The sequence below is a fragment of the Lutjanus erythropterus genome, chromosome 2 (genome assembly GCF_056507025.1).
Source record: "Lutjanus erythropterus isolate fLutEry1 chromosome 2, fLutEry1.hap2, whole genome shotgun sequence".
Taxonomy (NCBI): Eukaryota; Metazoa; Chordata; class Actinopteri; order Lutjaniformes; family Lutjanidae; genus Lutjanus; species Lutjanus erythropterus.
Window position 1 is genome coordinate 4,350,988 of NC_139318.1, and position 12,913 is coordinate 4,363,900.

Sequence of the window (12,913 nt, forward strand, 5' to 3'; positions counted from 1 at the left end):
TAGTGAAAGAAAAAGAAAGCAATGCCAGATTCAGGCCTATGTGATTCAAAGGAAAAAAAGAAAAAAGAAACTTTACAGTTTTAAAGACCCTTAGTGGCCATGGAAAGATTTTTAAGTTTTCGAGATGTACTTGAATGCACCATGAAGTCTCTGTCATTGCCCTTGCACTTTGCCATACAAAGCTATGTAGATATGAGAGTTTACGAGATGCACCTGAATGCACCGTGAAGTCCCTGTCCCTGTGTATGTGTCAAGCTCTAACATGGACAGCAGAGGACAGAAGCAGCATGCTTTGAAATGACACCAAAGTGCTCTCTTTTAAACTATAAAAAATATCAAGCGATAACAGTCAGCGGCTGATGGATCGGAGCACCATAACTTATTGAGTAACAACTAAATTAAACTTAACGTCCCCTTTAATGCACCTCATTAGGTAAATGTGATGACAATACAACATGTTGGTCTCGTCTGAATCACGTTCACAGTTCAGACCCCGTAACATTTCCATAAAACTTCCAGTTCATCAGTCTGAATTTAATGTAGTCAGATTACCATAAAGGCTGCAGCAGCACAAGGTTGCTGTGCACTGACAAAGAATGCGCTACTCGTTCTGTCTTCTTCAGACCATTGTATATGTTTATCATTTCATTATCATCCTTAATGCACAAGAAAAAAACATTTTAATAAAACATGAAACAATGTGAATGAGCACCAAAACTATCTAGATGGATAAATACCCAGACAGTAAGAGGCAAAATACGTATTTTTGATTTTGGGGTGAACTGCCCTTTTAAATACGTTTACTCTCTGGTGCTACTGATTCAGACATTTGCGTTCACACATCCAGCTCCTGCGGCTGATGTCTACATGAGTGTAGGGTTGCAGTGCATGTGTGAAAGGGGCTTCATGACAGTCACCTTTGGGTGTTACCAAATCAGGCAGTGTTTCCATTTTGTGACCCAGCGTGACCTCATGATTAACTCTGATCCTCACTGCTGGGGTTTTGTTGGGTCAAATTACTTGAGTCAACCTATTCACAGGTTCACTGGATTCCCACTAATCCAGTGTGAAACTGGTATTACATCTATCCCTGCTTGACCCTCTCTGCTCCCGTCTTTGTTCCCGTCTGTCTCTCAGGAGGAAGAGTAAGCAGGCTCTGAGAGACTACAAGAAGGTCCAGATCCAGCTGGAGAACCTGGAAACCAGTGTGAGAGACCGCTGCAAGAAAGAGTTCACAGGTAAACGAGTAAAGTAGCGTGACAAAGGAGGAGAGAGCAGGAAAGGGAGGAAGGAGTTTGGGAGAGGAGAGCCAGAGACGGAAGAAGCAGGGAGTTTATTTGAGTTAGAAGAGGCTGACAGATCCACTTTGTTTTCACACTGGCCTCATGAAATGATCCCATTACATCACACCTCCTAATAAAATGGTCCTCACATGGCTGCTGCAGTTTAAATTTAGTCTGCCAACACTGTCCAGTGTCAATATTTACCAGCTTCTACCTCCTAACAGTTCTCAGCATGCAGCACTTTGAATACAATATGCAGTGGAAGTTGAAGACTAAAGAGTTTGTAGCAACACCTCCTGATCTTTGACCTCTCCTCCCCCTCAGACCTGATGACAGAGATGATGGACATGTCCAGCGACCTGGTGGGCTCTGGCATCCCGTTCCTCGACTATCGGATGTACGCTGAGCGCATTTTCTTCCCTGGCCACCGGGAGTCCCCACTGAGGCGCGACTTGGACGTCCAGGAGTGTCGGCGGCAGACGGTGGAGCAGGGCCTGGTGCAGCTGTCCAACCTGCTCAACAGTAAACTCTTCCTCACCAAGGTATTCATCATCATCAGTGATGTGAGCAGAGAGAGGCTTTAAAGGGATAGTTCAGATTATTTGATGTGGAGTTTTATGAAGTGTATGAGCTACAGTAGATGCTGTGGATGGGATTAGCAGCACAAGGTATTTTAGCCATTTAAAAAAGGCCCACCTAAAAAATATCAATATCAGTTTAAGTGTACACAATATTTAGAATATTTTCACTGCTTTGCCTTGCTGTTAGAGAGCCTTTTCTGAGGGTGAAATCAGTAATTTTCAGTTGTTTCATTTGTGTTTGTGTTATTGTGAGACTTCAGTGTTTTAAAGGGTTACTTCAGATTTTAAAGTTTGGAGTTTTAAAGGCTTAGGTAAGTATCTGAGCCTATCGTTTAAAACACTGAAATTAACAGATAGAGGCTGCAGTAAGTACGTAGCAAGTCCTGCGTTCTGCAGGGTAAAATTACTGATTTCACCCATGGAGTTTGGTTGGATTGGAGAAAGTGATATTTGACTTGTCCAAAAAGGCTGTCTGACCGCAAAAGAAAGTGGTGAAAATATTCAGTTATTCCATTATATTTCAGATTTCAGATTTTTTTGCATGTGTCTCCTCACTGCTTCTCCAAACTGAGGGTGTGTTGACTGCTCCAGCTAATATATTGACTATCACATACAACCACCTTTCAAATAATACAAACTATCCCTTTAAGACAGTACTTAGATTTAGTCTAGAGGTATAATTTGTCTGTCTTTTTCTTCCTCTCAGTTCATCCACACTCTGGAGAGCCAGCGAACGTTCTCTCCCAGAGACAGGGCCTACGTGGCGTCCCTGCTGACGGTGGCGCTGCACGGCAAACTGGAGTATTTCACTGACATCCTCAAAACTCTCCTCAATGACCTGGTGGAACAATACGTGGCCAAGAACCCCAAACTGATGCTGCGACGGTAAGAAGAGGGAGGAGACTGAGAGTGCGATTTTAGGTTCAAGGTGTTTTTCACAGTGATTCAACCTGTGTGTTTTGTCTCTGCAGGACAGAGACGGTGGTGGAGAAGCTGCTGACCAACTGGATGTCCATCTGCCTCTATGCTTTCCTCAGGGTCAGTGCATACAGAAGACATGATTTTATGTTTCTGTGACAACTATGAAATATCTGTCACAAATGTTAGGACCATCTAAAGCTTTGGTTTTCAGTGTTAGTTGAAGTTATTTTTAAAATGTAATGGATTACATATCACGAGTTACTGTCATTTGAAAGTAATAAGTGACAATATTACTGTCTGTGTAGAGTTACACTACTTTTATGTTATTTTTACTAAAACTGGGGCAGCTAGGGATTATAAAAGAGAAGAGGGTTGTGTTGTTTCATAGCCATATATATTGCAACACTTTTGGGTAAAAAGAAGCATCAATCAGTCCTGTCCTCCCCTCCCCCGTGTCTGCAGCCCCGTGCAGACTCACATCACAGCTGTGTCCTGCGGTGTCCCAACCGTGACCTGAAGCATTTATTTCTGCTTCATCTACTCTTTCAACAATATGCATGTAAACATTAGTCTGATGCCAGTGAAAAGGTACTGAATCAATATATTTATCCTTGGTGGAGCAGAGCGTGCTGCTCTCTGGCTCTGGTTTGTAATGTAGGTGAGAATATTGTAGACAGCTCACATTTTTCATCAGGCTTAGTGCTGAGTAGTTTGTTTGTTCCACAAAGCAAATGTTCTTTGTGTTTTTTAAGTGTCTGTTCAGAACATAATGGTTTTTTGTTGGTAATTCTCATTTCTGTGGTGATTTATAGTTTTAAGCATTAATGAGGTAGCTGTTACATTTCTTGACACCAGCTGTATTTTTCTGTTTCATTTAATTTTAATAGGCTCCTGTTTCTGATATTAATTCCTCACTGTTGGTAACAGATTACGTGACGTAGGAAATGTGATAATATTACCAAAATCTTATTAGGAATATGCTGTATTACTTTGTTACTGCTCAAAGTAAAATATTAATCTAACACCATACTTTTGTAACGTTACCCCAAACAATGTTGGTTATAAATAAGTAACATTTTGCAGGATTTATTCGTTTGTTAGCAGAATGTTGCTGGTTTGAGTCCATGATGTGGACTCATGAAGTGGTGATAAAATGTATGAGAGTGTCAGAATTTTAAAGGTATAGCTCACCCAAAAGTAAAAATGCAGTCATTATCTAGTCACCCTCATTCTGATTGAAGGTCGAGCTCATTTTGTTAGTCCACAGGGAAAGTGTTGCAGAATATCCCAAACAATGGAAGTGAATAGTGACCAGTTTTCAAATGGAAAAAACAACCAGAAAAAAGCAAAAGAAAAAAAACATAAAACAACCGGCATAACCTTAGTCTCCTAAAGTCTCGACATGACAGTCACACACTGTGACATCACACACACACACACACACAGTTCAGACAGTGTGCAGACACACGTGAACGTGGCTCCAAGCTAAGGATCTACAGTGAAGATTCAGGCTAAAAACATGGTGGAAATGATGAATTTCAAGTCAACTGAGCATGCTGGGGCGAGCAGTATGGAGGAAATTTATGTTTTTTTACTGTCGTTTTTTACATTGGTCACCATTCACTCCCATTTTTTTGGGAGATTCTGCAACGCTGTTCTCCTGTGAAACTTCATTAGTGTTTTATGGACTAAAAAAACTAAACCTGACCTTCAATCAACAGGTTGAGTAGATAGTGACTGAATTTTCATTTTTGGGTGAACTACCCCTTTAATTGAATGAAATCAAATGCTGTATCTGCATTTTCTTGTCTTTTCACCTGCTGTCTCATGTCCCAAAAAAAAAAAAAACCACTTGAAAGGCAACAGCGTAGTTTTCTGGTAGCTTCATGTGGAGTGGAATCTTTTTGAAGAAGAATTTGAACATGTAAATGACAGTTGTCAGGACATAAAACCAATGATTTCTTGATCTTTACAAATCAAGACTCGATATGTCACAGCTGTGAGTGCTGAAAAAATGTTTAAATGTAAATCAGTTTGAATTGTGAACTTGAAAGTCAAATGGGATCGTGGGTTTTGAGAGTTGTTACACCCCTAATATGAGGGAGAAAGTCCATAAATAAGACAGCGTAGTTCCCCAAATGGACTGCTCTGTTGGCCTGAGGAAAAACACACGTTGAAGCATAAGTCCTTTTGTGATGAACATTTTATTTGTGTGATTGCTGATTTATGCTGATTCAGCATTCACACTATTCTTATTCTAACCTTCATTATTTGTAATTTCTTCTGTCAGCCTTTTGGAGTAATTGGGGTTAACTTCATGCATTTACAGTGTTACAGTTTAACTTTCTGATTTTCTAGGAATGTGTTTCAACACTCACCTACTGATATGATACAGTTCAGCTTCCAATTCTGCCAGTTTTACGTTTTTCAGCTTCCAGGTTTTTCACCAGTACAGTGCAGTGCATCTGAGCTTTAAGATTTCATTTCACTTTTCTGCATTTCCAGCAGTGCTTTTAAATGCACTTCAGCTCCCACTGCATTATCTACAGAAAATGCATTTTCCAGTTAAGATTAGATTTCACACCAAAAAGTCACAAGTGTGTTTACACAACTGACAGATGTGACATGGGCTTTTTTTCTGCGTCAAGCTTAACTAAACAGTTGAAGAATTTCTTTTGAAAATACAAAGTCCAGCTTTTCCTGATAGACTTTGAGTTTGTAGAATGAATTTTTTTCAACAAAGTTGATAGTTGCTGATTTAAGAGTTTGAAGAATGTCCTTGTCTTTGTGTCCATGTAATTTGAACCCACCATCCTCTCCTGCAGAGTGTGTTAGGCTGGTACTACTACTCATTGACTTAAGTGTGTGTGTGTGTGTGTGTGTGTGTGTGTGTGTGTGTGTGTGTGTGTGTGTGTGTGCGCAGGACTCAGCGGGGGAGTCTCTCTACATGCTGTTCAGGGCCATAAAGCACCAGGTAGATAAAGGTCCAGTGGACGCTGTGACCGGCAAGGCCAAGTACACCCTCAATGACAACCGCCTGCTGCGAGAGGATGTGGAGTACAAGACCCTGGTGAGGACAACCCTCACTTTCAACACAATGATTGTTGGCATCTAATTAAAGAATCCCAGACTTCCACCACGACCTTCTCCTTCTCTCACCCCTCCTGTTTTTTTCTCCTCCTGCAGACTCTGAATGTGCTGGTGCAGGGTGGAGGAGTGAACGAGACCCAGCCGCTGCCCTCCAAAGTGCTGGACTGTGACACCATCACACAGGTGAAGGAGAAGCTGCTGGATCAGGTGTACAAGGGAACCTCCTTCTCCCACCGGCCCCACGCCGACTCACTGGACCTGGGTGAGAGTCCATACGCACCACGTGATGCAGCTGAAACTAAAAAAAACTGAGTTACAGATGAAGTTCATCCCAGCATTTCTGCTATTGAATCCCTTCTATCTGCAACAGTAAAGTGCAACATATTATAAATTGGCTCCCATTTATTGAGCTTTGCTGCCCCCTACAGCAAGACAGCAGTAAATACAAGAAAAGTCCATGAAGTGGTCACTCTGATCAAACAGAACTAGTCAGTTTCATCAGTATATATGTAACTTATAGTGCTGTTAGATTGCTGCTAAACTGCCATGCTAATATAGGTGCTGCCTGACTTGGTGTGTGACAAGCAGGAGAGCAAACAGTTTTCAGACTACTGTAAAAATGACAGCTGCATGATATGGTGAAAAAAGTCATATTGCGATTATTTTGATCGAAATTGCAGTTGTTGTATACAATGTGTTTAGTGTAAATGATCATTTTTGCATCGCAGTTTTCATTTTCACTGGAAAAAAAAATGGCCAGGGCATCTCTGCAGCACTACACTATTTGATTATAACAGTGTTTATTACACATTTTTCCTTGATCAAACACTTGCAGGGTTGTGTGATTTGGATATTGCTCTTGGCCATACTGTGATTTCAATTATATTGTGTTTAATTATGCAGCTGTAGTGAAAATGTTGTTTTTGAAAGGCTAAACACCAAGAAATATGGATTGAAGCTGAATATTTTGTTAGACGTAATTATTTTCAACATGTTTTTAGTACCTTTTTTTCAATGAATGTTGACTTTTGGACTTGACAGTGCTCAGTCATTGTTTTTATTATTTTTATTTATTTTTGTATTCATTCATTGTTATTAGAATTATTGATAATGTTTGGATCACGTAAGTCAGAACCAACTTAAGCAGCACTGGAATCTACCTCAACAAATACTATAATACTGATAATATTAGTGATCTTAAATCTGCAACTGTACAGAAATACTGCATTTTCTCAGAATAAATAGACATGAAAAATAAACAACAACCGTGCAGCATTTAAATATGAATGTCAGTATTGTGAATGAAGCTTTGAATCTCAATAGTAGTACAGTACAGCCCTGTTCAGTTGTAAATATATTCTGTGTATTAACTGTGCTGACTGTGTGTCTGTTGTCTCCTGTTCAGAGTGGAGGTCTGGTGTCGCCGGTCATCTCATCCTGTCAGACGAGGACTTGACATCTGTGGTTCAGGGCAACTGGAAACGCCTCAACACACTGCAGCACTACAAGGTCACAGTTCACACCTCCTCTGTTCCACACTGATTAGCTGCGTTTTCACATGGACCCCAGTATTCCAATAATAATCAGAAACACAGAGGTTTAGGAGTTTTAGGAATTTTCAGTTGGGAGTGATATAAAACTTTGATAATCCATTCAGTAGGAAAATATTTGCACCTAATTACCATTTAAATGCTTAATCTGATTGTTGTAAATAGGGGTGTCACAATATACCTGAACTGACGATAACTATGAAATGAAATATTGATATCATGTTAATTATACCCATATGATAATATTGTGTAAATAATCCAGCATCTTGGAAACAAACTGTATGCTCTGAAATATTTCTGGTTGTCTCCCTCCTTGATTTAAACAAAAAAGAGACAAAATGCACAATAAACAAAGATAGAAATGAATTTCACTGATATGTGTGGAACCACTTCTTCTTCTTCCACAGCAGACAGAACCACTCTGTGCATGTTGGAAAGTTATATTCTGATTATTTCTTTGTGGCATGTAAACACACGTTATTGGATCACTTTATTTAGCATCCATGAAATCTTGTTAATGTCATTGCTGAAGCTGTTGTTGTATCATGAATATGTTCTGTCTTGTAGTTGTGTATTTATACAACAGTGTTAGGGTTTTTTATAGCCAAGAAGTACTTCTCTGTTTCCTGCCCAGGGACTATAGATGAAAATGAGCTTCTAGACAACTCTGGTAGAGCCAAAGAGCTGCTCTACTGTCCATGTAACCCCAGGAGTCTGTGGTCTGATCCTGCTAACTGTATGTTTTTATGTTGTTCATCAGGTCCCAGATGGTGCAACAGTAGCTCTGGTCCCTCGTCACACCAAACACATTCACCATGACAACCACGACTACGTTGCAGGAGAGAGTGAGTTCACATGACAACACTTTTGTTATTGTAATAATTGATCCAAATCAGTTTATCCTCTTTATTTCTGTTATCTTTAAATAAATCTAGGCTGCAGAAATGGGAAAGGGGTGCTGGGTTGTACTGTGCAACTGCCTGTTGTTCATGTGTATAATCAGGGCTCAGATTTTGATAGCTTCAGTAACTTGTACTTGTGCACTCTGTCCCTGAGCAGAGACTCCGATGCTGGAGGACGCAGATGAAGGAGGAGTGAGGTTGTGGCATCTGGTGAAAGCCAGCGAGGAGCCCGAGCTGCCCAAACACCGCAGAGGCAGCCTGAGGGAGAGAGAGAGGGCCAAGGCCATCCCAGAGATCTACCTGACCCGCCTGCTGTCCATGAAGGTACACAAACATACACACACTCTCTGAGCTGTCAAGACAAGGTTTGAGTCTGTTTCTTTTTTGACATGTTGCGAAAATAGTCCAGCACCAGAAAGTTTATCTTTGTCCTCTGTTAAATATTTCTAGTCACACAGTGACCTATACACCAGTGCTACAACACAAACTGACATAAAGCACAGAATAATTTAATACATGTGCTGAATATACAAGAGGGGATAAATAATGAATATTTTCTTGTAGACAGCATTTCCAAACCGTCTGGGGCTGATTTGCCACCACCACCACAAATTACTGGTGCACAGATTTAGCTCTGGCCAACAGAGATCTGATCTCAATGAGAATAACAAGAACACATTAAAAATGTGAGGTGTAAACGTAAACACAGGCAGGACTGGATTGTTCATCACCTGGATAACATATCTGGATACAGATCCAATTTTAACACCAGGTGTAAATGAGGTGTTTGACTGTCCTTCCTTCTCTTCTTCGATGTTCTCCAGGGGACGTTGCAGAAGTTTGTGGACGATCTGTTCACAGTGATCCTCAGCACCAGTCGTCCCGTCCCGCTGGCTGTCAAATACTTCTTTGACCTGCTGGACGACCAGGCGGGACAACACGGCATCTCCGACCCCGAGACAATACACATCTGGAAGACCAACAGGTACAGCATTATACACTGAAGATGCATGCACACACTGTCCAGGAGTATGGAGGGTTTAAAGGGTTTTGTCCTAAAAGATATTAGATCCGTATTACATAAGGACCAAAAATTGCTTTTTCACAACTGCAAGTAATGTTTAAAAGAAGATGAATGTTGTTTTAATTCTAACATCTCCTCTGTTCCCCAGTCTGCCTCTGCGTTTCTGGATCAACATCGTGAAGAACCCTCAGTTTATCTTTGACGTCCAGGCGTCGGACCACGTGGACGCAGTCCTCTCTGTCATCGCCCAGACCTTCATGGACTCCTGCACCATCGCTGAGCACAAGCTGGGACGGGTGAGGCAGCATGGAGGAGCTTCTTACACATTAGAACTTAGAGAGGATTGATAAAAAAAAATGTTTTATTGTACATGTATTTTTTAAATATTTTTTTGTGGTAGTCATTTTTTCTACAGTCATACTTGAGGCTGAAGCAAAGAAACACGAATGGTTGAAGAGGAAACATTGAGGCTTTAAATGATGTTTGAGTTGTTAATAAATCAGATGGTGGTTTGACAGCCATCAGACATGGAGCTGACATTGAGACGAGCCCTGAAGCCGTCTCCTGTCCTGTCCTGTCCCTCCTTCTGTCTCTGGTTCTCATCCCCTCTGTTTCTGTTTTTTTTTGGATCAGGACTCTCCCATCAACAAGCTGCTGTATGCCAGAGACATCCCACGCTACAAACAGATGGTAGAGAGGTGGGCTCACATTTTATTAAAGCTCCTTGGTCAACATGACTTCATACCAAATATGATGATGCACTTTGGAATAAAATGTAATGATTGTATCAAAAATGCTGTTTGGTCAAAGGCTCATTTACTTTCTAGGTATAAAAACACTATTTTTTAAGCACAGTGGGGTCCAAAAGTCTGAGACTACATTGAAAATCTGTCATATTGTAATGTAAAGTAGGAAATGATAAGAAAGTTTGCAGATTCCAAAACAAGATTATGCACTACTAAATTTAATGGGATTCTTATGGCTGGAAATCCTTGAAAATGTGTGAATTTTAATGTAGTGTTTTCAAGGTTTTAAAAGTGCTTGGATTTTGGATGAAGTGCTTGAAACTGCTTTAAATTGTAATTACATTACTTTAACAATAAATCACTGTTTGAATAAATGGCTCACTTTTTAGATAAAGAAATAAAATAAGTCAGTGAGCCTAATTTAGTAAAGAAACCAGAAAATATTCACATTTAAGAGGCTGAAATCAGAGAATTTTTTGTTCTTAAAAAATTACTCAAACCAATTAAGCAGTTATAAGAAAAGTTGCAGATTAATTTAATAATTGATTAATAATTAATTAATTGCAGCTCATATAGGATGCTGTGTCTGCTTAGAGACAGGTGACACATTTTGAAACATGAGACTTTGATGTGTTTTTCTTTAATTTGTCTTCCTGCAGAATTCTGTCATGAAACATAATTTTGGTTGTCTATAACTTAATACCATCTGATTAAATTATTTTGAGTATGTATATGTATGTCATGTCACTGACCAACTGAGCTTCTTTGTAGAAGAGGTCAGATTTTCTTCTTCAGTTGTATTATTATGAAGCATGCAGTCTGATGACACTCTGGTGAATTTAATCCACTCATCAGCAGCTTGTGCAAGTAACAAAAGTTTCCGCCACTGTTGGCCTGATGTAAATGTGGCTGTGCCTCAAGTTTCCAGCAGATCATTACTTACTAAGGACTGTGATAGTGAGAAACATGATATCAGAACTAAGTGAAAGTGTCAGAAGTCAAATTCTGAGCAAAGAGGAGCTTCCCCAGCATCAGACTAGACTCAAGTTTTCTAAGGAAGCAGTGCTCTGAAACTGTGAGACACTTTGCAGAAACTGGATCAGCTATGTAAGCACAATCAGACCAAAAGTGACAATCTGAAGATCATTACATCAGTCTTAGTTCCCTGAGAAATAGGAAAGCAACTTCGTCACAGATACAGAATTTGCTAAATAAAGAACGCAAGAAGAGGAAAGAAAGAAGGCTGTCTTATAGCAGTCTCTGAGGACGAGTAGCAGTTTCTAAACCACATCTCAGGAGATGAAACAAGTCCTGGGCTGAGAAATACCAGCATTTCGCTGTGGAAGACTGGAAGACTGGAAAATATTTGATTGATACCAGTATTAAGGAGTAAAAAAAAATCAGAATATATATACATAAACACATGTTGTTAACATATGTAGTGGAGGCAGACTATTTTACATGACAAATAAATGCAAGAGAGAAGGATCTTGACTACTGGTCTCAGATTTTTGTACCCCACTTGTATGATATCTGTTTTTATCATGAAATCTGCTCTCATCATTTTATTAAATCTGTTTTTAATCTCAGTCATGCATGTGAAGTTGATGGTATTTTCTGTTCTTGCAGGTACTATGCTGACATCAGGCAGACCATCTCAGCCAGTGACCAGGAGATGAACTCTGCTCTGGCGGAGCTGTCCAGGGTGAGAGCAGCCGCACCTCAACAGTCTACAGTATCCACAGATCCACAATACAGACACACACTAACCTGACGCTTTGTGTTTCAGAACTACTCTGGAGAGCTCAACTACCTGGTGGCACTGCACGAGCTGTACAAATACATCAACAAATACTATGACCAGGTGTGTGTACCACTCAGTCTGACTCAGCAGTTTATCATGCCCCATTATGAACAGAGTGAAGTTAAAAATGCACCACAATGTAGAATCTAATGAATCACTACATTAACATGAACACTAATTTTCATTATTATTCAGAATATGACAATATTCTGAATTTGATACAGGTCCTGTAAACAGTATATTCCATTTGTACGTTCTGAATTAGGCCTTATTCTGATTAAGACAGGTGGGATATTCTGATATGATTTAGGTTTTGGGAGTGTTCTTTGGACATGTACACAGCACTTTGAGAATATGCTTCTCGGTTTGACTTTTGACCAGTTTGCAACACACGGCCTCTTGCCTGTTTACAACTAGTCTACAGCTTGCAGTAGGGCTGCACAATTAATCACAAAAAGAAAAAATGAAGAAACGTCATTATAATGAGGTACTGTAGCGCTGCAGAGATGACCTGACCTAAAAATCTTTTCTCCAGATGAAAGAAAATGTTTGTTTGGTACAGACCTCAATAAATATCACATCATCATGATTTTTTTCGACTTTTTTTGGTTCAGCCTTTGTTTTCAGGCTGGGGTAGAGATGCATGTACACAAGAAAAGCCCACATTTCTGGTCCCAAAGAGAAACACCTGCTTTTAAACATTAGGAAAGACATAGATATCAACAGATTTTTGGATATTTGCAAATTTTCCAGTGGCCACGTTTTCAAAGGTAGGTTGAATAAATGACAGAGGGGGGCTGTGTGTTGTGTTGTGAAGGAGGAATATGTACATTCATCTTCAGTCATTTTTTGGAGTGTTTTTCTTTTCCCTTTAGCGCCCCCCAGTGGTAGTATCACAAACTGTGACACTGTGGCAGACATTTAAAGTTTGCCACAGTGCACTTTTTTTCTGCACTGTTAATGTGGATGTGCAGTCAGTGCTGATGGTAAATGTAGTCAGTTGAAGCAATAA

At 40.0% G+C, this 12,913-nt stretch overlaps 1 protein-coding gene across 1 annotated transcript in view; it reads left to right on the forward strand.

Annotated features, from left to right (window-relative positions):
• plxnb1b (plexin b1b) overlaps positions 1 to 12,913 on the forward strand; it is a 159,706-nt gene that overhangs the window by 143,503 nt on the left and 3,290 nt on the right. Inside the window, exons 26-39 of the mRNA XM_084726514.1 lie at positions 1,138 to 1,238; positions 1,608 to 1,825; positions 2,571 to 2,749; positions 2,836 to 2,902; positions 5,709 to 5,855; positions 5,972 to 6,137; positions 7,281 to 7,384; positions 8,186 to 8,270; positions 8,485 to 8,651; positions 9,152 to 9,312; positions 9,500 to 9,647; positions 9,985 to 10,049; positions 11,727 to 11,802; positions 11,887 to 11,961. Of these exons, the coding sequence (XP_084582640.1) occupies positions 1,138 to 1,238; positions 1,608 to 1,825; positions 2,571 to 2,749; positions 2,836 to 2,902; positions 5,709 to 5,855; positions 5,972 to 6,137; positions 7,281 to 7,384; positions 8,186 to 8,270; positions 8,485 to 8,651; positions 9,152 to 9,312; positions 9,500 to 9,647; positions 9,985 to 10,049; positions 11,727 to 11,802; positions 11,887 to 11,961 (1,759 nt within the window). The remainder of the gene's footprint in view (positions 1 to 1,137; positions 1,239 to 1,607; positions 1,826 to 2,570; positions 2,750 to 2,835; positions 2,903 to 5,708; positions 5,856 to 5,971; positions 6,138 to 7,280; positions 7,385 to 8,185; positions 8,271 to 8,484; positions 8,652 to 9,151; positions 9,313 to 9,499; positions 9,648 to 9,984; positions 10,050 to 11,726; positions 11,803 to 11,886; positions 11,962 to 12,913) is intronic.